This window comes from Nomascus leucogenys, chromosome 21 (genome assembly GCF_006542625.1).
Source record: "Nomascus leucogenys isolate Asia chromosome 21, Asia_NLE_v1, whole genome shotgun sequence".
Lineage (NCBI taxonomy): Eukaryota > Metazoa > Chordata > Mammalia > Primates > Hylobatidae > Nomascus > Nomascus leucogenys.
In genome coordinates this window covers 56,074,438-56,102,275 of record NC_044401.1, presented here as the reverse complement: position 1 = coordinate 56,102,275, position 27,838 = coordinate 56,074,438, and the positions used below count along the sequence as shown (strand labels likewise).

The window sequence follows — 27,838 nt, the reverse complement described above, 5'->3', positions numbered from 1 at the left end:
AAACAGGACAGGACCCAGGGGAAGGGAGATCAGAATCAGGTCAGGTGAGATGAAGCAAGTCGCTGATCTCCTGGTGTTGAGGGCCACCAGCTGGAGAGAGGACCCAAGGAGAAGGGAGAGTCCAGGAAGCATGGCTGAAGGAGAGACAGTGCTGGCCGGGGGACCTGCCAAGTGGAGCCCTGCATGGTTGACACAGTCCAAGTGAGATTTGCTGCTTCCTGCCTGCCTGTATTTAATGAGCTGAAGCCAGGGAGTTCTAAGCACAGAAGGTTTTGTAGCTGGAGGATTCAGGGCCTGCCAAGTCAGTGCCCAAGCAGATGGAGCCTCCATGATCTCAGAGCTTGGGGTATGAGAAATCAGGACACACGACAGTTTGTGCATCGAAAATAAGTAAATAAGGCAGAGAAAGAGCCGGGGCACTGAGGTCCTCCAGGGGAGCAAGGAAGAGGAATGTTTGAACATCAATTCCATGGAGAAGAAATTCACTGTGCTAATAAAATTCAGAAGAAGGCTGGCTGACACCCAAATAAAGGACAACTGGATCGGGACAGGATGTCCTGAAGGGAGGTAGGGGTCTCATCAGGGCACAAATGGAGGCTAGCTCAGTGCCAGTGCTTGGTAGGATAATAATAATAACAGCAACAATTGATCGAGCAACTATTGTCTGTGACAAACACTCTTCTTGGGTTGTTCATTTATTCCCTTCAGGAAACTTCTACAGAGGAACTCTTTCTAGCTTCCCTTTACACATGAGGAAGACTGAGGCTTGGAGGTGTAAGTAACCTGCAGACCCAGGGCCCTGAAGGCACGCCCTCTGCCTCCAACGAGGCTGGCTGGCCTTCTTTCTGCTTTGCCACCAACTGTCCGCCCACCCCAGTGCTGCCTCCCATCTCTGCGCACCCATACCCAACTTCTTACTTGAACTGGTGCTCCCGGGAGCTGCGGATTTTGGAGGAGAAGCGCTCAGCCAGCTTCTCCAGGCTGCGGGAGTACTCGAGCTCAATCTCAGCTTTCCGGCGGAAAAACTCCTGGAGGTCTTGAAGCAGCTGTAGTCGTGACTCTGATTGCTGCTCCAGACATTTGAACTGCTCCACCAGCTGCGTGCGGATCTCTGCGGGCACACAAGGGTGGGAGCATGAGACTGGTGGTGGGGATGGGAGCACTGGGGCCCGCTCTGCTGCTGGCCTGGGCCCTGCAATTCAGGCAGCTCCCTCCTAACACCACCCAGAGCCTCTCTGAGCCCAGCCAGAGCTCAGACCTTGCTTGGCAGAGCACTGGCACAAAGATTTCTCTCTTGCTCGTTTTTGCCATTGATCTAACCAAATGTTTCCAAAACTTGAATCACTCACTACATGTCACCACCACGATTTCTGCCATATTCACATGCCCCAAGCATTCTTATTTCTTCCACATGATCTAGTAAATTGACTCACCTTTCTTACGGAGATGATCTTGCTTAAAATGCAAAGGTTTCTATCAATACAGTAAAGTGAAACACTAGGACCCCTTGCAGCCTGGGACGTAGGAAATAATTCAATGAAAACAAAAGTATTGTAAAATTCTATCTAGAGACGATTGTTTACCAAAGGCTCTAAGCCTACGCTGCTGGCTCTTTATCAACCAAAAGAAAACGGCAGTGTGACTTTCTCCATGTGTAGTCAGGACTGAGAGAAGGCTGAGAAGGGCATGTTTTTCCCTCTTGGGTTTCAGTGTTATTTAAGGCCACATCTGTGTCCTGCTTTAAATCACCTTGAATTCCATGTATGAACCTCTCAGATATCACACTTCAGAAAATACTGATTGCTCAAACCAGGTCTATGCAACCAGGGCAACAATTCAAAAGCTGGAAGCTGGAGTTAAAAATCACAGCTGAACGCCAATAACCACATCCATTCTTGTCTTTAAGCCTGTAGGGTTGTCCCCCACACTGGCCCCAGGCATGGATTCTTTCCAGGCCATCCCAAGAGCTGCTCAACAGATCAGCCTCCAAAGCACTCTGCTCACACCAGCAACCTGCTCAAAAATACCCCACGGCTCCCCTCTGCCTGAGTATTAAGTCCAACTCCTCAGCATGGAATTCAAGACCATCCACCATGCAGTCCCAGATTTCATTTCTCAGGACTTTACCCCAATGGGCTCTCCAAACCATTCAAGCCAGACCTTGGAATATCGGATCTCACCTGCCTAAATGTGTGCCCCGTCTGAAATGGTGGCCAGCGTCATTTCAGCATCCTTCAGTGAAGTGGACTTCAAACTGGGGCAGAACTACTCTGGGGTACACAAAGACACCCCACAGGGTATGCAAGCTGAGGTAGAAGGGAATCAACCTGAGATCCTCCACATCCATTCCCACTGCCTGACAACGTGCCTCAGTCTAGATGCACAGCCCCTCTCCTTTCCCACCTCCCCTCTTCACAATGGTCCTGTTCTCTCTTTACAGGAAAAAGAGCAACTGCTCACTCATCCAGAATCCACGATACAGTGTCCCAAAATGTCGAGACATCTGGATGCCAAAAGGAAAAATAGACCATTTAAAATGTTCATGTTGGCCAGGCATGGTGGCTCATGCCTTTAATCCCAGCACTTTCGGAGGCCGAGGCAGGTGGATCACGAGGTCAGGAGGTGGAGACCATCCTGGCTAACACAGTGAAACCCCGTCTCTACTAAAAATACAAAAAATTAGCCAGGCATGGTGGCGGGCGCCTGTAGTCCCAGCTACTCGGGAGGCTGGGGCAGGAGAATCACTTGAACCCAGGAGGCAGAGGTTGCACGCCACTGCATTCCAGCCTGGGTGACAGAGCAAGACCCTGTCTCAAAAACTAACTAACTAAATAAATAAATAATGTAAAATGTTCACGTTACACATGTTCTCAGTTATAAGTGGGACCTAAATAATGTGTGCACATGGATGTAGAGTGTGGAATGGTAGAGAACAGAGACTCAGAAGGGTGAGGGGGTGGGAGGGAGGTGGATAATGAGAAATTACTTAATGGATGTAATGGACATTATTTGCGACATGGGTACCCAAAAAGCCCTGGCTTCACCACCACACAATCTATGCATGTAACAAAATTACACTTGTACTTCATAAATTTATACATAAATAAATGTACGAAGTTATATTCTCTTCAAATAATAAAAAGTGTTTTTAAAAAGTTGATATTTGGAAATCTTCCTTTAATCAAGGGATCATAAACCCTTGCTACTCAAAGTGTGGTCCATGAGACTCACGCCTGTCATCACAGCACTTTGAGAGGCTGAGGCAGGAGAATCACTTGAGGCCAGGAGCTCAAGACCAGCCTGGGAAACATAGGGAGACCTCGTCTCTACAAAAACTTAAAAAAAAAAATGTTTTAAATTAGCCAGGTGCGGTGGCATGGGCTTGTGTTCCCAGCTACTCAGGAGGCTGAGGCAGAAGTATTGCTTGAGCCCAGGAGGTCCAGGCTGCAGTGAGCTATGATTATGCCACTGCACTCCAGCCTATATGACAAAGCAAGACTCTGTCTCAAAAAAATTAAAATGTGGTCCATGGACCAGCAGCATCAGCACCGCCAATGGGCTTGTTAGAAATACAGAAGCCTAGGCAATATAACAAAACCTCATGCCTAGTAAAATTTTTTTGTTTGTTTTGTGTTTTGAGACGGAGTCTCGCTCTGTCACCAGGCTGGAGTGCGGCGGCCCGATCTCCATTCACTGCAACCTCCGCCTCCTGGGTTCAAGCGATCCTCCTGCCTCAGTCTCTAGAGTAGCTGGGACTACAGGCGTGCACCACCACACCCAGTTAGTTTTTTGTATTTTTAGTAGAGACGAGGTTTCACTATGTTGGCCAGGATGGTCTTGATCTCTTGACCTTGTGATCCACCCGCCTTGGCCTCCCAAAGTGCTGGGATTACAGGTGTGAGCCACCGCACCCGGCCTAGTAAAAATTTTAAAAATAATTAGCTGGGCGTGGTGGCACATGCCTCTAGTCCCAGCTACTTGGGAGGCTGAGGTGGGAGGATTGCTTTAGCCCAGGAGTTCAAAGCTTCAGTGAGCCTTGACCATACCATGATGCTTAGAGGGAACTCCTGTAATAGAAAAGAAAAGAAAAGAAAAAAGAAAAGACAAGAACAGGTGAGGAGGGGAGGGGAGGGGAGGGGAGGGGAGGGGAGGGGAGGGAGAAGAAATACAGAATCATCCAAACTCATCAAGATGCATAAATTAAATGTGCTCATTTTTGGGGCATTTCAATTATACCTTAATAAAGCTAAAAAAAAGTTCAGAATAAAGTCTCAGGCCCCAGCCGATACCATCCAAATCAGAATCTGCATTTTATCAAGATCTCCCAGGTGGCCCTTGTACACCTTAAAGTTTGATAAGCACTGCCATCAACCATCCCACCCATCTCATTATGAGAAGCATTTCCCATACAAAGTTATGCTTTATGTTTAATGATTTATCAAATGTGTAAAATAATGTTATTTTGATAAATTGTGTATTACTGATCGCTGTAATGATACATAAATCAATATAAAAGGAAGATCCTTAGAGTTCAAAGGAAAAAATTAAAATGTCCATTTCAGCTTACATAAGTAGAGTTTTAAAAAAGATGATAATCTTAAAACTTTCAAGCATAAAATACGTTAAGATTAAATTTTATGAAGCAAGTGAAAGGGAATTAGGAGTTCAAGAAGGTAAAGAAAGGAGCAGTATAAAACATTTGACTTGTTCAGGTAACTCTGATGGATGATTGTAGAAAGCGATGTATTATGGTATTTATCCTATGACCAGGCAATTTCACTCATGGATACATACACAAAAGAAATCAGTACTTATGATCACCAAAAAATGCATGCAAGAATACTTATAGTATATTTATAGCCAAATATTAGAAATAACCCAAAATGTCTAGTAAGAATAGAATGGATTTTTTGAATGTGAGATGTTCATTGAGTGGAATAATATACAATAATGAAAAAGGAATGCTACTGCTCCCCACAGCAACATGTTTGAAATCCACAGACCTTGTGTTTATTGAAAGAAGCCAGAACAAATGAGGTTGCGCAAAACTAGTTTATGGTGATAGAGGTCGGAAAAGTGGTCACGTTTGACGGGTATTGACGGAGAGAGGGAACAAGCATGCCTTCTGAATACTGGAGACGTTGTACACCTTGGTGTGGGTGGTGGGGACAAAAATTAATTGAGCTGCTCACTTAAGATCTGTGCATTCTACTACATGAAAGTGAGGCTTCAATAAAAAGACAAAATTAAAAATTGCTATGTTAGTTTCTATTTGATACATTTTTAAAAATTTTTTGTAGAGACAGGGGTCTCTGTGTTATCCAGGCTGGTCTTCAACTCTTGGACTCAAGCAATCCTCCTGCCTTGGCCTTCTAAGTAGCTGAGACTAGAGAGGTAAGCCACCCCGCCCATCCCTCCCCACAACATTTTGATACAGTTTTAAGAGAGTGGCATGGTATAATGTTACTCTAAAATGTGAACATTTAAAACATGGCCAAAATTATATCCTTTGTAACTAATCAAACTTAGGATAAAATATTTTATTTTATTTAGCACAAATTAAAGAATGAGATATTTTAGATGTCAACTTAAAATGTGTGAAGCAAAAGAGGTATTTTTCTTCCCAAAGTTCATGTAGAGGGTAGGTAAGCAAAAAAAAAAAAAAAAAAAAAAAGTTGAAAACCACTGCTTCAGAGCCCACATAAAGCACTGCTCCTCCCAGGAAGGCCTGGGCTGCCAGCCTGGTGACCCTCTTTTGAACTCCCATGGCACGTACAGTAAATCTCAGATTGCCTAGTGCTGTTTGGGTTTTTTTGTTTGTTAGTTTTCATTCTTTCATGTATGCATGCCATCTCTGCCTTATCTCCTCAAATGAAATTTAAGCTCTGAGGGTAGATTCTCCCAGCACATAATAGGTCATCAGGATATCAATATCTGTATATGAAATTACTATCCCTGTCGCCCAGGCTGGAGTGCAGTGGCGCCATCTCAACTCACTGCAACCTCCATCTCCCAGGTTCAAGGGATTCTCCTTCTTCAGCCTCCCAAGTAGCTGGGATTACAGGCACCGGCCACCACACCTGACTAATTTTTGTATTTTTAGTAGAGACAGGGTTTTACCATGTTAGCCAGGATGGTGTCGAACTCCCAACCTCAGGTGATCTGCCCACCTCGGTCTCCCAAAGTGCTGGGATTACAACCATGAGCCACCACGCCCAGCCTACTATTTCCCTTTAGCAAGCACTTTTTACCAAGTACATTAAGTGTTGTGATTATGGAAGCCTCAGCTAACACACACACACACACACACACACACACAAACATATGGCACACACATTCACACCACACATACATACAAAACACACAACACATACCACACACACCACCACTCACCCCACACACATACATACATTCAGCGTGGATGTATAATAATGAAGAAACCAAGGCTTTATGTAAACCAAGATCAGGGACTCATCCAAGCTCACACGTCATTCTCTGAACTCTAACAAAGTACACAGGTCCCCTCTTAGATGGTCTACCTGTTGAACTGAACTGTATTGAGGTGCCCTCACTCCCACAAGACCAAACCTTGTCATATCAACACACAGTCATAAAAATATAACTATGCAGTGAGTGCTACTAGTGTTTCTCCACTTTTTCCCCATAGACAAGGAAGTGGCAGCTCAGGAAGAAGTCGCTAGCCTGTGCTCCTAACAGCTGGTTCAGGGCAGAGCCAGCAATCAAACCTAGGTCCCTCAGAAGCTTACCATAATGCCCTTGACATGATGCTAGACTGAGACCCCTATAGGAACTTCTTGGTCTGCATTCCATGAATTATCCTTGTTTTCCATATTAAAACAAAACAAACACAAAAGACACTTTTAATCCCTCTGTATTCAACCTCTTGCATTCTTTTTGTAACAAGATGGTGATCTAAAAAGATATTATTTATTAGAAAAGCTGCAGCCACAGCCTTCCTCATTACAGAGCATTATCAGGAGACGACATTCTCATATTTTAGAGGAAAAGCTCATAAATCACATCGTGATGACAACAGACGATTTGGAAGGAGCAGAGCAACCTCCCCCAGTTACCACACAACCAGCTGGAGCCTCCCAGGCTGGACTGTGCATGGAACCCTCCAGCAGTTTGCCAGGCTCAGAATCAAGTCCTTCTTGCAGGAAATGGCCCTGGCAGAGCATCCTCCGCCTGCCCTGATCTGGAACCCTGAGGGCATTTGATTACCCATCTCGTTATTTCCAGTTGCCATCCAAGTTGCTGCTAGGAGCCTACAAGCTGGCACAGATTTGGGTTTTCTCCTTGAAGATTTCAAAGAAAGGAAAATAAAATAAAACAGAATTGTTCCCAAGGCACAGACTTCATTCAGCAGACATTTCCCCCCCGGGGGACAGTTCCAGCCATAACACAGCGCTGAGTGGGAGAAAAATTAAAAGGGGGATGTGGCAAGGAGGGAAAGGGGTTGGAAAGTGGGACAGGCTTTGAACTTAACACCTGAAAGCTGAAGATGACCTCACTGCGTGGTGCAGTCTCTTGGTTTTATAGACAGAGGCATGAGGCCCAGAGAAGGGGAAGATCTAATTCTTTTTTTTTTTTTTTGAGACGGAGTCTCACTCTGTCACCCAGGCTGGAGTGCAGTGGTGCGATCTCAGCTCACTGCAACCTCTGCCTTCCCAGTTCAAGTGATTCTCCCACCTCAGCCTCCCAAGTAGCTGGGGACTACAGGTGCACACCACCACGCCCAGCTAATATTTTTGTATTTTTAGTAGAAACAGGGTTTCACCATGTTGGCCAGGATGGTCTTGAACACCTGACCTCAAGTAATCCACCCACCTCAGCCTCCCAAAGTGCTGGGATTACAGGCATAAGCCACTGCACCCGGCCGTAAGAACTAATTCTTCAATCCAGGTCTCCTAAAGCACCAATCTCCCTGTGTCACCCTCCTGATAAAATTCTCCATGGTTCCCCATTGCTTATAGGATCAAAGCCAAACTCCTCTAACATTCAAAGTCCAAGAATGCACAGCCTGCCTACCCATCCCCATAACACTCCTGCTCACTCTCCAAGCAACAGTCTCACTAAAGATCACTTTGCATGCACCCAGGCTGCCACCTATGGCAAACAGCCTGTGTGACCCACCGTATGGAGAGCAAGATTCCTCATACTCCCCATTGCCCCTCACGACCACAACCTCACCAGCAATAGCAGGAAGATTCTTCAGATCAAAGTCTTTTTTTAAAATTAATGGGCTATTTTTAGAGCCGTTTTAGGTTTACCAAAAAATTGACCAGAAAGTACAGAAAGTTCCCATATATTCCCTCTCCCCTGCACAGTTTCTCCGATTATTAACATCTTGCATTCCATAGTGCATTTATTACAATTGAAGAGCCAATACTGATACACCAAAGTCCGTCACTTACATTACGGCTCACCCTTTGTGTTGTAAATTCTCTGGGTTTTGACAAATATCTAATGTCATGTGTCCACCATTACAGTATCATACAGAATCGTTTTGCCACCCTAAAAATCCTCATGCTCCACCTATTTCTCCCCTTATTCTTCCCCCTCACTTACCCCAACCCTTGGCAAACCCTAATCTTTTTACTGTCTCTATAGTTTTGCCTTTCCCAGCATGTTATACAGCTGGAATCATAAAGTGGCTTCTTTCACCTAGCAATATGCATGTAGGGTTCTTCCATGTCTTTTTGTGGCTTTGTAGCTCCTTTTTATCACCAAATAATATTCTGTGCTATGGAATAATATTGACAGATTGTTTATTCATTCCCCTATTGAAAGACACGTTGGTTGCTAATTATGAATAAAGCTGTTATGAACATCTGTATGCAGGTTTTTGTGTGGACATGTTTTCAACTCATTTGGGTAAATACCCTTTTTGAAATCAATAGACTTTATTTTTATAGCAGTTTTAGGCCTACTAAAAAAAGGAATTACATTTTTAAATAGGAAATATAGAGATTTTTTAATATTACATACAAAACTGAAAAGGTAGAAAGGGTATATAAAGTTTTACTCCCACCTCTGTCTATCAACCACCTAGTTCCCCTCTCGCAAAACAACCAAACTACCATGATCGTGTGCATCATTCCAGAAATAATGGCATATATATAAAACATATTATATATGTTATATATATCATATTATTTATATTATATGATATATTATATATATCTATATATGAGAGAATATCTATATATAGAATTTACATATATAGAATGTTAAATATATTTTTCCTCTGTTTTTATACATGTTAGAGCATATCATTCACAGTGCTCTGTACTTTATCTTTTTCTTTTAATAATACATCCTGGAGGCCAGGCGCAGTGGCTCACGCCTGTAATCCCAACACTTTGGGAGGCCGAAGCAGGCGGATCACTTGAGGTCAGGAGTTTGAGACCAGCCTGGCCAACATAGCGATACCCTGTCTCTACTAAAAATACAAAAACTTATCTGGGCATGGTGGCGCACACCTGTAATCCCAGCTAATTGTTAGGCTGAATCGGGAGAATTGCTTGAATCTGGGAGGTGGAGGTTGCAGTGAGCTGAGATTGTGCCACTACACTCCAGCCTGGGCAACAGAGCAAGACTCTATCTAAAAAAAAAAATAATAGTAATACATCATGGAGATCAGTCCAAATCATTATATAAAGAACTTCCTCATTTCTTTTACAGCACGCTAGAATTCCACTGTAAATTTTTTTTTAGCCAGTCTCTTTTGCTGAATATTTAGGTTGTTTATAATCTTTTACTATCATCAACAATGCTGCAATGAATAATCATACACAGGCTTCATTCTGCACATGTGCAGGAATATCATCTATATAAGAAGTTCTTAAAGCAAAATCACATAAGGATATCAAGATTGCTAAACTGCCCTCTCATGAAATTTTACCAGTTTATACTACGATAAAAACTTTAGGACAAAGTAGGAACTATTTACAAGCAGACATGCTGGGATTTGCTCCAAAATAGGCTTAGGTTTGGAGATGGAGAGTGGTAGGGTTTTAAGTAAAATAAGACTGGCCTTGAGTTAATCTAATAAGTTTAATTTAGTGCTAGATATCAGGAAGGGGCTTATTATACTATTCTCTCTACTTTTGGAATGTTTGAAATTTTTTAGCATAGAAAAGAGAGAAAAAGCAGATAAAGCCAATGCAAATCCTGCACCTCTGGTTAACAGGTCTGACCCGTTAGGAATGCCAGCAACTTGCCCTTGGAGGCCTCTGCCCCTTGCCTGCAGATGGCTTTCCTGGGTTAGTAAGAGGGGCCAGAGTATGACAGCAAAGAGCAATTTTAAATGTAGCTTCCCAGACCCCACCCAATTCTAATTTTGGACCCTGTCCTGAAAACACAGTAACTGTTCTGGCACCTCCTGGGATGGAGAGGCACCACTTACAGTCTGCATACAGCCTGAAAACCAAGATCAAGGGAGCACTTGCCCCCTCTGCTCCACAGGGGCAGCTGGTACCTTCCCAGTGTAAATTTTTAGGAGCCGATAAAGATGAACCACCTGGTATGTTACAGCCAACAACATCTCATCACATCTATGCACAATCACATCTGATTATCATGACATCCTATGAGGTTGGTAGTATTGCCACTCCTATTCTATGGATGAAGCAATTGAGATTCAGGGAGGGGAAATGGCTTGCCCAAGACCACCAAGAAAGTGGCAAAGCCAGGGCTAAAACCGAGAGTAAAGGGCAGACAGGAACTAACATCACTCAATGCCCAGGTCAGGGTACTTTCTCTGGCAGTCCTGCTGCCTCCTCTTTCAAGGATCATGTCCTGTTCTACGTCCTGTCTCCACTCTCAATGGTCATCTTTGTGCCATCCACACAGAGCACCAGCCTGGCTGTCATTATATGCATCCCAGTGCATCCTAACCCTGACCTCAGGCCCTCCTCTGAGGAGAGAAATCTCAGCTTCATAGCACAATGTAGCAGGCTCTGGGTTCACCTGCCGGGTGGTTCAAATCCTGGCCCTGCCACATGCTCAGGTGGGCAACCTGAGACTCGGTTTCCTCTGTCAAATGGGGATGACAATAATCTCTACCTCATATTGTTGTGAGAATGATATGTGTTAATGCAAAGGAAGTTTCTGGCATAGTGCTTTCCATATATTAGCACTGTATTGTCCAGCACAGTAGCCACTAGCCACATGTGGCTATTTGCATTTAGTTAAAATAAAAAACTCATTCCTCTGTTGCACTTGCCACATTTCAAGTGTTAAACCATCCTGGACAGTGCAGAATATTTCCATCATTGCAGAAACTTCCATTGGACAGCACTGCGTCAGAGGCTTTATAAAGTTAAGCTATGATTATCATTTATTATAACTTCTTTCTGTGGCCATTTCTCATCTCCTTAAATGGAAAGTATGGTCCTGAAAGACAAGGATGGCACCATGTTTTATTACTCCGAATTTGTGCACGACCTCTCCAACAAGAGCAGTGTAATGGAGTCTTCCAAACCCTCCCCTCAAGAAAACATGATGATGGAGACTCACTCTCCTTGCTCCCAGCCCAAAACCCAGCATCCTGGTGGGGTGCCTTGCCCTCCAACTCCAGCCCTAGCAGAGATGATGTGGCCCGGTGGATAGACCCAGCAGAGCCTGGACTCTGGAGCCACTCTCACAGGGTTGATTTTTGTCTCTTCCGGATCCGCATTGTGAAGCCTTGGGCAGTCAACTCAGTATCTTCTCTGAGCTGTCTTCGGATTTGTAAAAGGCAAGTAACTATTCTTATCTTGCAGGGTTGTTGCCAGGATCAGACTGGAAATAATGCACATGGTGTGCCAGGCACCTGGTGGACCCTCGGCAAACAGTATCTATACACAGGTGGCATGGCGCAGCGGAAGGGCATGCGCTCACAAGCTCACAAGCTCTGAGGTCAGCCAGCCTAGGCTCCAAATCTGGTTTTCTCCACTTTGGGGAAGTGGCTTCAGCCTGGTCTCTGTTTTCTCATCTGTAAAATAGGGAATAATACCTTCCCCCCCTGGGGTTGTTAAAAGGGTGAGGGGTGGTATGTGCGTGGTGCCTGGGGCACTGCAGGGACGCAAGAAATGAGCCATGGGGGCTGCTGTAGTCATGGACCGTGAGCACCAGGCACGCTGGGCACCAAGCTAAGTGTTTCCCAGGCGCCAATTCACGCCCCGCGTCCACAGTCCCACAAGGAGGGCTGTGTCACCAGCCACCTTCTTGCAGCCTCTCTGTGCTGGTTCCCCTTCCCCGCCAGCCCTCCCCGCAGGCCTGGCCCGCGTTTCGCTCCCTCTCTATGCCCTGCACAAAAGACTCGTGCGCGGCCCGGGCACGGGCTCCCCATTGCCGCCCTTCTCCTAGCCTCCTGTACACGGAGAGGCGGCTTCCGGGACGGCCCTGAGGGCCCCCGGGATCCGTGTGCCCAGCTCCGGGGGTGGGGCAGCAGATGCGGGGCCGGAGTCAGCCGGCCGCGCGCCGTTGCCGCGGCAACCGTCGCTGGGACCCCGAGCGCCCCGCCCCGCCCCGCCCCGCCCCGCGCGCCACGTGCAGCCGCCGGGGTGGCTGAGAGCGGGCTCCTAAGCCATCTCTTCGGATTCCTTCTTCGCAGACGCGAGCAAGCTCCTGGCACCCTGTATTCTCTCCCTCTCCCCTTCCTGTATTCGGCCAACGACCGACATCAGGCCATTCTTTATTAACCTTTATCAAGCCAGGCCGGTCAGCGGCCATCCTCAATTATTAAATAATACCACGTTAGAGAAGGCAGTGGGTGTCACGCCCTTGTACAGATGAGGAAATTGAGGCCCAAGAGAAGGGAAAGGGGCTGCCTGAATCACAGGATTGGAACCTGGGCCTGCCTGACGCCAGAGTCCACCGGAGACTCTGCCAGGCGCTTCCTGGGTCTATCCCTGATCCCCACGGTTCCTGCGGAGTCTGCCCCTGATCAACAGGCCTTTTGGGTGCTGCAGTGCCAAGAGCTGGATCTGGGATCAGACTTGGCTGAGTTCAGAGCCTGACCTTGACGCTGGCTAGCTGTGTGACCTTCAGCAAGTCAGTTAACCTCTCTGGGCCTTGGTTTTCCCATCTGCAGGATGGAGGAAGTAAGAGCAGACATTCTGGAGCTGTGTGCTTCCCCGAATTGTCTCCTTGAACCTATGATACAGCGTTAGGAGGAAGTTACTACTATTATCCCGTTTTGCAGAGGAGGAGACTGAGCCACAGAGAGGTGAAATGACATGCCTAATTTCATGTAAATATTAAGAAATCTTTTGGCCCCAAATCTTATACCACGTTGCCAGAGAGATGAGTGCCTGCCATATGTACTATACCAAGTGAGCCAGGTTTTTACGCTGTCTTTCGCCACCTCACGATTATTCAGGGTAGTAAAGGCCAGGCTTAGAACAGAGAATCAAAGCATATCAACTCCGAAGGCTTCCCTGAAGCAAATTTTATCTGCTTGCAGCTTTCTAGGGGATAGGGAAACACATATGCTGGGAAAGCAGTGCTGGGTGAAATGACTGGCATCTCCCACACTGATTCTCACCACCACCAGCTCCTCCAAAACGGAAGCACAGTATATTGGCTAGTATTTTGAAAAAAATAAGAGTTATTTAATAATGATGATGCTATCAACCAGGAAAATTTTCTTCTATGTAAGAGGAAATGATAAGGTCCCCAACACACTAGGGAATTAGCATTGGATATACATGCATGGCTGAAGAAATTAAAGAAAGGAGTCCCACTTCCCACAGTGGTCTGAAAGCAGAAATCCAGCTCTGCAGCCCCCTAACCACCCCTACCCAGAGTGCTAAACCGGTGCCCCTGAATAGGAAGGAGGCAGCAGAAAGCAGAATGGGAGGGAGAGAGGGTTTCCCCATAGCATCTGTGCTTTGTCCAAATAATAGCCATTCCTTCCCATGAAGAAGTCAGACAGAAGCTGCCTCCACACCTTCCAGATGTTCAGTGAAATGCAAAGAACAGCCAGAGTGAGGCCACGCCTCCTCATACCAGAGGCTCTGAGTTAAAGCTGTCTGGGTGTGATCAATTTCAACACGAGATTAATATTCACGGTTTTGCTGCCCAATGGTCCCTGAAGGATCAGATCCATTTAAATGAGAAAAGATCAGGATTCATTAATGCTGAATTTCCAGCTGTGTCCTCTGACTGATGATGTTTCTCTTTATGTTTTTAATCATACTTTCCTCCCAGAGCTGAAATAGAAGTCAGAGAACTGGGGGCCTGCTGGAAACATCTAAATCTTTCCCAAACTTCACAGCCATCTTTACAATGTGCCCCTTCTAAAAACTACCTGCTGTATATTTGTCTAACATATTTCTTTAAATCATCTTACTTTTTACCTGGGATGCTTTATGGTACCACCATAAATGGAACCCCCCCTACAAAAAATGTGCCACTAATGGAATGTAACTATAAAAATAAACACAATGAACACAAAATAATGTTATTGAATTCTACCTAGACTTGTAGTCTGAGACCTGAGTTTTTAATATAAAAGGAGTTTAGCAAGTATTCCAGCAAGGGTTGAAGACATGCTAGCACCTAAGAGCAACTTTCTCATTGAGGTAATCAAAAAGGTTGAAGGCAGGAAGGGTTGAAGGAGGACTAAAAAGAAAATAACTATCTGTTGTCATGGGTTATGTTACTTAGTTCTGTCTCTGTGGACCACCTACAATCATCCTTATATATACAGATTGAACATCCCTGATCCAAAAATCTGAAATCCAAAATCCAAACTTTTTGAGCACTCACATGATGCCACAAGTGGAAAATCCCACACTTGACCTCATAGGACAGGTCACAGTCAAAACTTAGATACACAACACACAGTTTATTTAAAAGATTGTATGAAATTACCTTCAGGCTATGTGTAAAAGGTGTATATGAAACAAATGAATTTCATGTTTAGATTTGGGACCCATGTTCAAGATCTCTTATTATGAATAGGCAAATATTACAAAATCCAAAAACTTCAAAATTTGAAACACTTCTGGTCCCAAGCATTTCAGATAAGGAATACTCAACCTGTACACTCCAAAATTTGAAACACTCCTGGTCCCAAGCATTTCAGATAAGGAATACTCAACCTGTGCCATAAGTAGTGCTCATGCTTCAACTTCAGGAAACAGTGATTGGCCCAACCTCTTAATTCACAAGAGGAGAAACTGAGGAACAGAGAGCCACACCCCAAAGCTGTACCAGCACCTGTGTCTCCCAGCTGCTTGGCCAGTGCTCAAAGCTTTTGTCCATAGTTCTTCATTTGCAAATCCTTTCTGCCCTGTTGTTACAAAAGGCAGCTAGCACAGCACCAGTGCCTGCCACCAAGTTGGTTCCTCACAAATCTTTTTAAATGAATAAATGAAATGTTGTATGTGGTGGGCTGAATAATGACCCCCAAAAGATATCCAGCTCCTAATCCCTGGAACCTGTGAATGTTACCTTCAATGGCAAAAAAGGACCTTGCAGATGTGATTAAAATTAAGGATCATGAGGAGATTATCCTGGATCATCCGGGCGGACCCTAATGCAATTACAAGTGTCCTTACAGGACAGAGACAGAAAACAAAGGAGATTTGTCACAGAAGAGGAGGAGGCAGTGTGACCATGGAGGCAGAGATTGCAGCGATGCAACCACAAGCCAAGGAATGCTGGTAGCCACCAGAAACTGAGAGACAAGGGACAGGTTCTCCCCTAGAGCCGCTGAAGGGAGTGTGGCTCTGGCCACACCTTGATTTTGTACTGGTGAAGCTGATTGCAGACTCCTTGCTTCCAGAACTGTGAGAGAATAAATGTGTGTTGTTTTAAGTCAGCAAGTGTGGGAGCAATTTGCTACAGCAGCCATCGGAAACTAATATAATGTACGTTGCGCCATTCTGAAAGCTCTGAAGAATTACACAGTACAGTCTAAAGCTCTGAAGAATATATAGTCTAAAAGGGGAACGGTATTGAACATAAGATGACCAGAAGAAGGACAATGTGTTGTAGAGGAGTCAGCTGAGGCCTCATGAAGCAAGATTTGCATGATCTAGACCAGCAGAGAGAAGGAGAGGGGCATTCTATCATACACCACCACCCCAAGCATTTAATGATCACCTACTATGTGTTAGAGGGCAGCAGGAGCTGATAGAAATACATATGCAACAGCATACTTGCCCTCAAGGAAATCCCAATGTAGCGCAATGGTACGGCATGCTTCAGTGAAAAAATAATTAGCAGTATGAAATGGAATAATTCTCCTTCTAGGCTCAGAGGCACACACACATATACACAAATGTATGTGCAGGGAGACTTATCACAGCATTGTCTATAGAAGTGAAAACTTGGATACAGCATAACTATGGTGCAGCAGAGGATTGGTTAAATAATTTTGGCACATTCACGCAATAAACTCCTATCTGGTGTAAGATTCATGTTGCATACAAATAGCCTTGGAAAATGCCCATAATATATTGTTAAATGACAAAAGTAGGTTACAAAAATAGGATGTAGGGTTTAGTCCTCCTAAAATGTAATTATAACTACCTATACACAGAAAAGATAGAAGAATATACATCAAAATGTTAATCACGGTTATTTTGAGGTGGTAGGATTATAGATAAATTAATTTCATCAGTAAATATCCACTGAACACCTATGTGCTAAGCCAAGGCTTAGCAGACTTTTTCCATAAGGGGCCACGTAGTAAATATTTTAGCATTTGCAGGCCATATCATCTCTATTACAACTACTCAACCCTATTGTTATCCAACAAGAATAGTCATAGAATACATATACAGAGATGAATGCACACAACTGTTCCAATAAAACTTTATTTACAAAAACAGGTAATGGGCTAGGTTGGCCTGTGGACCATAGGTTGCCAATTCCTCTACTAGGTAATCACTGTGTTTTTCTATATTTTCCAAATACTCTACATAATAGGCATTACTCCTCTAATAAGGGGAGAGGAAGTAAATTTTTAAAAAACACTCAATATCTATTGGCCCTGGGAAAGTAATTATTGGATCATACTACAGTGAGATGTCCTCTAGTTGTGGCAATCCCATTTCTCCCCAGGGGTTAGGCAGGCATAGGAAGGTTGCAAAAATGTGATTAGAGACCCAGTGTAAAACAATATGAAGCACATAAGATCTGACAAAATATATCCAGATTCATTTTTTCATGTTAATACTAAACAATAACCATATCACCTCCAGCTTATGACTCTGGAAACCTTCCCAGCAAATCTCACTTTAGTTACTGCTGGCCCTGCTGGATTCAAACCCAGAGCAGGCCAGCCCCTACTCTGCCACAGCTGTCTCCACTTTGACCCCATTAACTCACACTGAAATGACCAGCCAGCAACAGAGCCGCTAATCTTCATTGAGAGGGCGCCTCTGGCCATGTGTGCATTCACCTGACATTAATAGGATGCAGGATGAATTCCCTTGACCTTCTGATGAGAATGCCACATAGAAGAATATCTAAGGCCACCATGCCATCCAAATATTTTATGCACATTGCAGCTACTGCTTACTAAGGCTTGCCATGGGATGGAAAGCCACTACATCAAGCTGAGTGATTTATGTTTCTGAAAACCACGTAAGTTATTACCCATGACCTCATCCTGGCAACTTTGCAAATTCTTGCCAATTGATTTTTGGAAAAGAGAGAAAGAAACAAGAAGGATCTGACTTCAGGTGTGTGTGTGTGTGTGTGTGTGTGTGTGTGGAGGGGTGTATGTGTGTGTGTGTGTGTGTTCTTTTCTTTTTAATCTTGTAAGACTCTGCAAAGATTTTCAAAGCAAATTTCAATCCATTCCACAACAGGGACTGAGATTAGATTTTCCAGGAGGTCAGCGAGCAGGGTCTGGTTGTTTGAATGAGTTTCATTTTTATGGTGCACATCAAGCAACCCCTTTCGGTCATCACTATCAATTCCTGTTGTCAGTTGGTCAAGTTTCCAAATAAACTCTTCAGGAGACCCTCTCTGCCTTTGAGGATAGATGGAGGCTGGCAAGACATAAGAAAAGGGCTCCAGCAAAGTACCTTCTCAAATGCTGAGTCCAGCAAACTTTTAGGAAAAGCCTCAGAAAAAAATACAAAATCATTATCATTGCCTAATGGCTTAATAATGGATTGCAATCTGAAAGCAGATAATGTTGGAATATGCACATACCCTCGATCCAGTAAGGCTATTTCATACTCAAATTCCAACTTGAAAAAACGAGTTCTGGGTTAGTTCCAGCCCTGCCTCAAGGCATTAACCTCATCTGTTTCCTCATTCGTAAACTGGGATTAATGGAACCTACCTAAGAATTGTGGTAAATTCAAATTAAGTAATATTAGTACATACATATGAAAGAGTTCTGTAAGCAGTAAAAAGTTACACAAATGGGCATGATTCTTTTTCTTGGTATGATTATTATTACTTTATAAGACTCTACTGCCTGAGAATTAGCAAAAAACCTTGCTCACACATTCACTAACTGTAATATTCACACAAGATCAACCAAACATGAAAAAGCTTATAGCTCCCTTTGTAGACACATCTCCCAACGTCATAGCAAATTTCAATAGTCAGGCTGTAATCCAATCATTCACACTTGGGCTCAGAGTGAGCACTTACTACCCCTATATAAATCTATTTGTCCTTTTAATGCAATGTGAAACTCTCTGCCAAGCTCATATTTCATGTCTTGGGTCCTATTACCAAAGAGGAAAAACACCTCGTGTTTATTAGCTTGTCACTTGGCAGCATAATGTAGTGGGTTCTTTCTGTTCCCTGCTCAGGCAATCATTCTTTGTGAGACGTGGGGCAAGTCTCTTCACTACTCTAGGTCAGTCGGTCAGTGGATTGCCTTTGTGGTCCCACTATGAGCCAAGCCCTGGGACTTAAATTCTGCAGAAAGCAAGGTAGTTGGATCGAGGTCCATTCCAGCACTAAGAGCCTATTGCATGTCAACCAAGTTGGTGGGCAATTACCTTTTTTTTTTTTTTTATAAGACAGAGTCTCTCTCTGTCACCCAGCCTGGAGTGTAGTGGCGTGATCTTGGCTCACTGCAGCCTTGACCTTCCAGGCTCAAGTGATCATCCCACTTCAGCCTTTCAAGTAGCTGGGACTGTAGGCATGCACCACCACACCCGGCTAATTTTGTTCATTTTTTGGTAGAGATGCAGTCTCACTATGTGGCCCAGGCTGGTTGAGAACTCCCGGGCTCAAGCGATCCTCCTGCCTCAGTCTCCCAAACTGCTGGGATTACAGGCATGAGCCACCATGCTTAGCCTCAATATCTTAATCTAACACACCTCTGTTCCCTGTTTTTGCCAAAAATCAGGTTATATGCTCAACAGTCCCATAGGAATCACCTCTGGGCCAAGGTGCCCACTACCTGTCCAGATCACAGGGAGATGAACTCCAGCCCTCAGGCCTTCCCCATTCCTCTTCCCTCAACCTCCAGACATTTCTCCCCAGCACCAAAGTGGGTTGCCTAGTGCAGTCTGCTCTGGCAAGAACACAGCTTAACAGATTCTAACTTCCACTGCACTGCCTGTTCCCTTTGCTTTGACTCTCTTATGTTCTCCCTTCTGAATGAAGGAGGCTGATGTAGATTGGCTTATCAGGGAAACGAATGGATAAAATGCCACTGAATTTTGCACTGCAGTTTCCAGGACCAAGCCTTTTGGATCCTGAAAGTACTCCATAATAGAATACATAAAAATATCAACAAGGAATATAAGAGAGGCACAAATGCCAGCGATGCTGATTCCTTTCATTGTCTGTGTTTGAAAGGTTGGGGTGCACTGTCAAAACCATGATCATGATAAGGTGTGAGCCCACAGCACCCTCCCCCATAGGAAGGGTACATGATGGCAGGCTTCTATGGAGCCCTGTCCCCATGAGTTACCCCCATTCCCACCGTGAAACTCCACCACTGCCCCAGTATTCCCTGAGGAGACAACACCTTGATTTTCCCGCTATTCAAGCTAGAAACTGGCCATCACCCTGACCTTGCCTTCCCCCATGCTCCATCCCACCCCATCACTGTGTCCTATCCATTCTACCAGCCCAACACTTCTTCTAAATTCACAAATTCCTCTCCATCTCCACTGCCACCATCCTAGTTAAAAATCCCCATTGTCTCTGATTTGAACAACCACAACAGCTTCCTCCTAAACTAGCCCCCACATCACTTTCCCCCCTTCCAATATTTTCAGATCAATTTTTCTTTAGAACGCAAAAATCAAATTCATGCTACCACTAGCAAGTTCCTATTCTCCTCCCTCTCTACCTCTAGCCTAAACCTCTTCAATTGATCATGGTTGCTTTTAGGATAAAGACCAAAACCTTAATGTGCTTTTAGGATAACAGACCAAGTCCTTAATGTGGCCTGTAAGACCTACGTGGTGTGGTCTCCACCTCTCTCCATGGCTCCATCTTGTCCCATTTGCTATTTGTGCCCTATCTTTCAGTCCCCTGGTGTTCTCTCTTCCCCTTCAACATACCCAAGTTCTTTTCTGCCTCAGGGCCTTTGTACTGAGGCAGATTCCTCTGCCTGGAATGCCCGTCTCCTCTCCACCTCAGCCCCTCTCCTATTGATATGGTTTGGCTGTGTCTCCACCCAAATCTCAACTTAGATTGTATCTCTCAGAATTCCCACATGTTGTGGGAGGGACCCAGGAGGAGGTAGTTGAATCATGGGGGCCTATCTTTCCCATGCTGTTCTCATAATGGTAGGTGAGTCTCATGAGATCTGATGGGTTTATCAGGGTTTTCTGCTTTTTGCTTATTCCTCATTTTCTCTTGCCACCACCATGTAAGAAGTGCCTTTCACCTCCCACCATGATTCTGAGGCCTCCCCAGCCATGTGGAACTGTAAGTTCAATTAAACATCTTTTTCTTCTCAGTCTCAGGTATGTCTTTTCAGCAGCGTGAAAACAGATTAATACACCTATCTAATTCCTATTTATCTCAATTGTGGTAAACTCTCGTTTGGGGAAATTGAGTAACTACCCTATGGTTTTGCTAAGAGCATTAAATGAGATTATGCATGTAAAGTGCTTGGCACAGTGCCTGAGTATCCAATGAAGGTTACATGTGCATTATAAATGTTTAAATCTGAAAATTCATTGTTATTCATGCCCATATAATCTTTCTCTCTCTTTTCTCTAAGTTAATAACTTTATCTTCTACTCTAGCAAGTAAAATCTCAGGGATACTTTCCTTTCTCTCTTGTTTGTTTGTTTATTTATTTATTTATTTTCAGACAAGGTCTCACTCCGTCATCCAGGATGGAGTACAGTGGTGTGATCTTGGCTCACTGCAACCTCCACCTCCCAGGTTCAAGTGATTCTCCTACCTCAGCCTCCCAAGTAGCTGGGATTACAGGCGCATGCCATCATGCCCAGCTAATTTCTGTAGTTTTGGTAGAGACGGAGTTTCGCCATGTTGGCCAGGCTGTTCTCGAACTCCTGACCTCAGGTGATCCACTTACCTCGGCCTCCCAAAGTGCTGGGATTATAGGCATGAGCCACTGCGCCTGGTTTTTTCTTTCTCTTTCCTTTCTCTCTGTTTTATGTAAGTTTTTATGTTTGACTCAAATACTCAAAATCCCCTTTCCTCCTAAGACATGGCTAACCTAGTTCATATTGAACTCCCTATTCCCATATTCAATCATTCATTTACAGATTCATACAACATTTATTAGCATCTGCCAGGCTCTGTGCTAGGAAAAGAATGTACAACCCTGGGAGAGACTCCGGAGCTTCCCTTGAGGAATTCGGCAGACACTAACAAATACAAAAAATCACAACATTACAATAAGCTAAAACAGGGGTACACATAAAAGAAGAACATCAAGAAGGAAAGGAACTCAGGAAGTAGGGGAGATGGTAGGAACCAAAAGGGCCAGGGAGGTTTCACTGGGCACACATGCCTGGCCTCTAAGGTTGGATAAGAGTTCACCAGGTGAGGGGAGAGAAGAGAAGGCATGAGGAAAATGGTGACCGTGGGCAAAGGCCCTGCGGTCTGGAAGTATGTGGCCTGTTCAGGGACTGGCGAGGGGTTCAACAAGGCTAAAAGTTAAGAAGTTTAGCAGGGCATGGAAGAAGCTCAGGCAGAAAGGGCTCCTTGTAGCCACATGGTGAATAGCCTTGAAGGCCATGTTCAGGGGCTTAGACCTTACCCCACAGTCAATGTTACAGAAAACCTGGTGGCAGCATAGAGGCAAGTGAATCAGTAGAAGAGACTAGTTAGAAGGCTATTGCCATACTACAGTTAGGGACAGGGAGACTCAACTAAGACTTATCAATCGAGCTCCTTCCATCAAGCAGGCATTCCACGTGTTGACTGACAAATCCTGGTTTGCTAACTTGTACAAGAGCCCCATGCGTGGAGTGCCACAGGGCCCATCTCAAATGCAAAGGTTCTTGTAGTAGAGTTCACACACAGCATTTCCCTTAGACTGTCCAGTTTAGAGTCCTGCTCCACCTGTAGTTGGTGATGAGAGTGGCAGTGATGTGAACCTGCTGCTATAATAGCAGGGACTTTATAGCCCCAAGTGAAACCAGAGGTGCAGACAGGTAACCCCAGCATCAATTTCTATAACTGATTTCAAAAATTAACAAAAAGGAAGTCAGTCTGGGAGAAGAAGTGGCCTCTAAGTGAAATATAACTTTACATTTACCCCTCACCTGGTGAACTCCTACTCATACTTCAAGGCCCAATCCAGATATCTCATGGGAGATCATGAGATGTTATGACAAAGCTTGGCAGAGTTAAGGGAAGGGCTTCTTCCACACCTTGGCTTAGCACAGGGATGGTTCTAGAGCAATACAGACTGATGGGAACACAGGGGCATCTGAAGGTATGCAGCCAGAGAGCACTAGGACCAGGTGCTAGAAGAGGAGCGGGAACCCCACAAGGCACACCCTGCAGGGCGCGAGGATGATGCGTCCCTCTTGGGTGCTTGGCAGGAAGCAGAGGTCAACCACAGCATGAGCAGAATTGTTCATGGCACACGTGAGATGCCTCTGGAGACCTGACGTCCAGTGGTGGCAGCCTGCTGTGATGCAATGTGGGCTATGAGTGGCAGAAATGGACCCCCTCCACACACACCCGCAGTTTGGTAAGACCAGAGATGTGTGGGATGTGAAATTAATCCAGCTAGCACTTACCAAGTACTGAATCTATACCCAACTCTACATCTGTTACTTCTAAAACTTTCCCTACAACACAGACAATACCATTCCCATTGTCAAGATGAGGAGGCTGAAGTTCAGGGAGATTAAATAACTTGCCCAAGGACACACCCCCATTTTTACTCCTTACTTTTGCAAAAGTAAACACAAAACAGGAGGAATGCTTTCTGGAAGTCAGAGCCTGCCAGGCCCCCACCTTGATTTCTTCTACTGTAGAGGACAAGAATATGGGGTCGTGGCAGCCACCAGAGAAGTCAGGTAAGGGGTCAGTAGGCTCAACGGTTGATCATACTCCATTCAGATTCAAAACCCATTTGTGCGAGCCAGTTTCACACACCTGATCTCATTTAACACTGACCACAAACCTACAGGAGCCTAGGATTGGGAAACGGAGGTTGAGTTAATGAATTCGGCTGTCAGGTGCTGTAGCCACAACCTGAGCTCCGGACTAGGTGAGCCCAGACTGAAGGCTCCCTGCCCCTAAATCTCAGCCACCTCAGCTTGTCGCTCATCAGTGCGTCAAAATCCCTGATTCTGGGCACAGAATCATTAGCCAGATGAGCCCTTCCAGGGAAGATTCCAGGCAGAATGATTCATGAGAGAGGAAAGAAAAATAACAATGCGCTCGCAGCAAGAAGCATCCAAGCGCTTCCTTTTGCTCTGCGGGAATTGGATGCATTCTGGCCCAGGTGTTTCCACACAGCCGTCCAGAGTGGTGGCCTCTGGAGAGAGGTGAAGCCTACAGGAGAAAGGAATGCAGCCTGTGCCAGAGCCACTAAAACAGATGACATGGGCAGGCCAGGGTCCACCAGGGCTGTGATGGGGCCCAGACCCTCAGATGGTGTCACCACACTCTGGTCTCTCCCTCCCATCTTTCAGAAGCTCCTCTGCAAAGTTTGGGAATGAAAGGCATTAAGCCTCACCTCCCACCCCTGAGATTGTCTCCAGAGCCAGGGAGGGGCTGTTTTTTTGGTTTTCTTCCTCCAAAGCCAGTGAGAGAAATACCCACGGATCCAGTTTAGCTTAAGTGTCCAAGAGAACCTCCATCAGCATCTCAGGGAGGACAATGCTAATCACCAAGGGCATCAACTTCAGGGAAGGAGAAGGAGGAGCAGGAGGAGGAGGAGGATAAAGGGATGAGGGCGGAGATGACTGCTTCTCCTCCAGAAACACCGGCTTTTATTTCAGGGGCTGATTGAGCAGGACTGGAAGAAGAAAACACCCTAGAAAAACCACCAACCCCAGCATTTCTCTGTGCTGGGCAGAAAACAAGCAGAGGAATGTGTGCTACAAGCACCAGCAATTTTGGGGGCAGTGCCTCATGGTGTCATGCAGGAAACAAACATCTAGGAAGTCTTGTTTGTCATTTTCTTGGACTCTGGAAGCATCTTTTCAGAACAGTTTACTCCCAACCATCTCATCTGAGGAGACAGAGAAAGTGCCATGGGGTGAAGCCAGACTTGTCAAATAGATACTTTGGCAATTATTTGAAACCCCCATTTCTAATAATACCTTACAACCACAGAGTGCTTGATGTTTTTTGAAATCCATTTGCATCCATTATTTATTTGACTCCACGGGGCCTCCAATTTACAATGGAGAACCTGAGATATCAGAAGCCTGGGATGTGGGGCCTGGGACATGCGGCCTGGGACATGTGGCCTGGGACCTGCGGCCTGGAACATGTGGCCTGGGACATGCAGCCTGGGACGTGGGGCCTGGGACGTGGGGCCTACAGACAGGTTCCTCATCTCACAGTTCATCCTTTCTCCACTACCCCATGCTCCTCCCCAGTTCTGGGGGCCAAGTGCTTCTGGAAGAGCAATTCTGCTTCCCATGACACAGCACTTTACAGTTTATAATCCTTCCCCAAATCTGAGAGTGGACTGAAGAAAGAATGGATTCCTTGGAATTATGTGAGTTGAGCAGCATCAACATTATTCCCTTATTTCTAGGGAATGAAACTGGAGACTGGGCACGGTGGCTCACGCCTGTAATCCCAGCACTTTGGGAGGCCAAGGCAGGCAGATCACAAGGTCAGGAGTTTGAGACGAGCCTGGCCAACATAGTAAAACCCTGTCTCTACTAAAATACAAAAAATTAGCCGAGCGTGGTGGCAGGCGCCTATAATCCCAGCTACTCAGGAGGCTGAGGCAGGAGAATTGCTTGAACCTGGGAGGCGGTGGTTGCAGTGAGCCGAGATCGCGCCACTGCACTCCAGCCCAGGCGACAGTGCAAGACTCCATCACAAAAAAAAAAAAAAAAAAAAAAAAAAAGAAAGAAAGAAACCTGAAGCTAGAGAGCCCATCTGGCACATGTGTCTTCCCCTAGGTCCCAGTTAGTTGGGAGCTGGCCGAGTTCATTAACCGCACCTCAGTTTCCTAATCCTAAGCTATGACCCAGGACTTTTGATGCCCCATGAGGCAGGTTAGTTGCATTAATAGCCCCACTTCTTCAGTCTCTCCTTGTACCCACAATCGTTGCTATATGTCTACAATTCCTTTCTCACTAAAGGGGCAAAATCTAGTTCCCCACTCCTTGAAACAGAGCTGCCCTGTGACTTGCTTTGCCCAGTAGAATGTGCTACTCCAGCTCCATTTGGGCTCGAGATGCCTTGAGTGTCTCTGTTTGCTCTTGCACCCCTGCCATCACCAGCAGCACATGCCTGGGCTGGCCTACAGGAGGGTAAGGGAAAAAGCAGTGGCGCTGCATTGCCCTAGTCACCTTAGCCAAACAGCCAACCTCAGACATGCAAGTAAGCCCAGCCAAGTTCAACAGAACTGCCTAGCTGACCTCCAGATAACTCCAGACATGTGAGCAATAAATACCTGTTACTGATGTCACTGAGGTGATATGGTTGTCTTGCACAATTCTATGGCAGTAGCTAACAGGCTCAAACCACCTAGCACCTGTTTCCCCCATCTATTCATGCACCCATCCAGCCAGCCATGGCTCCATCCATTCATTCACCATGGGTTTGTTGAGTGCCACCCATGTGTCCAATACTGTGCAGGTGCTGGGGAAACAGTAGTGGGCAAAGAACACACCTGCCTCTTTCTTCATGGAGTAGACAGACCACGAAGGAGGACTGACAAGCAACTGTAATCCAGTGAGATGAACACTGGGATAGGGCAAGTGCAGGGCACAGGGTGGGCACAGGGAGGTGAGCCTAATGAGATGAGGGGGCGCCAGGGAGATCAGGAGGGGGTCCCGAAAGTAATGGCATCTCAGCTGAAATCTAAAGGCTGAAGAGGAGCGGGCCAGGGAAAGAGCCATGGGGTGAGGAGAGGAGGGTCAGAGAGAATGTCCCCAGCAGAAGACACCCTGGGCAAAGGCTGGAGGAGGCAAGTGACCATCTGGCTGGAGCCCAGAAGTAAGAAGGTGGGAGAGGAAAAGGGAGCCTGGAGAGGCCAGCCTGCGAAGTCCCAGTCTTCATCCCAGGTACTTTTTCCATGTTTATTTTCTTTTTTTGTTTTGAGACGGAGTCTTGCTCTTTTGCCCAGGCCAGAGTGCAGTGGCGCGATCTCGGCTCACTGCAAGCTCCGCCTCCCGGGTTCACGCCATTCTCCTGCCTCAGCCTCCCGAGTAGCTGGGACTACAGGCGCCCGCCACCGCGCCCGGCTAATTTTTTGTATTTTTAGTAGAGACGGGGTTTCACCAGGTTAGCCAGGATGGTCTCGATCTCCTGACCTTGTGATCCGCCCACCTCAGCCTCCCAAAGTGCTGGGATTACAGGCGTGAGCCACCACACCCGGCAATTCCATGTTTATTTTCAAGGCCAAGTTAAACCCAGAAGAGATCATAGAAACTTTTTCCATGCACAGATGGAGAAAGGAAGGCAAAGGCCACAGAACACTTTCAGTGTACACTCAGAAGGGCAGGGCCCAGGACAGCCTCTGAGGGCAGCAAGAGAAGCCCTAGACAGTGGGCCGCACTGTAAGGAACATTTGCCACCCACCTAAAGCTGCAGGTTCTCTGCTGTTTCTCATACAGGGACTGAGACAGGAATTGAAGGTTTACTACTAAAATCTACAGCCCTGGGCTACAGCAGCCCATCAGAGGAAAACAAAAGCATGCTCCACCTCTATGAAGAAAAAAAAAAAAGGAAAAAGAACGTCTCAACGGAGGCTGTGTGTTGTGGCATTCATTCATTTATCCATTCATTCATTCAGCCAAGAACTCCCTAACGGACCACATTTTGCAAGCCCCAGATCACATGCTATGGAGGACTGAATGACGGCTGAACCTCAGTCCTTTCCTCAAAGACTTTCCAGTCTAGAAGAAACTGGGTGAACTCCAGACTTTCTACATAAGCAGAGCTTACAGGTGGCAATCTTTTGGAAGCAGACACTAGGGAAATTGTCTTGAGGCTGGTTGAGAAGAATGAGACTCTATTTTCACTTAGATTATGTCTTTACCTGGGATGGCTTGGGGAGGGGAGGGTACAGAATGCCATGCAGTACAGTCAGCTAGTGGTGGGGTGGCAGAGAGATTCAAATGGAGTCCAGGGGGTCCAGAAGAAGGCAAGATGGGCCATATCTGGCTGAGCGCATCAGGCAAGGCTTCTAGAAAGATGAGTCAAGGACTGAGGAGAATGGGGGAAGAGCATATGGGGGAAGGAAGCAGCCCAA

General features: G+C 45.7%; 1 protein-coding gene across 7 annotated transcripts in view; it reads right to left on the bottom strand.

Annotated features, from left to right (window-relative positions):
* Window positions 1-27,838, bottom strand: part of SRGAP3 (SLIT-ROBO Rho GTPase activating protein 3) — a 276,271-nt gene that overhangs the window by 148,967 nt on the left and 99,466 nt on the right. For all 7 annotated transcript variants that reach the window (XR_004027564.1, XR_004027563.1, XM_030801815.1 and 4 more), the window contains exon 2: window positions 919-1,111. Coding sequence is in view for 5 of the 7 variants with exons in the window: in XM_030801815.1 (XP_030657675.1) it covers window positions 919-1,111 (193 nt within the window). In the remaining 2 variants the exon portion in view is untranslated. The remainder of the gene's footprint in view (window positions 1-918; window positions 1,112-27,838) is intronic.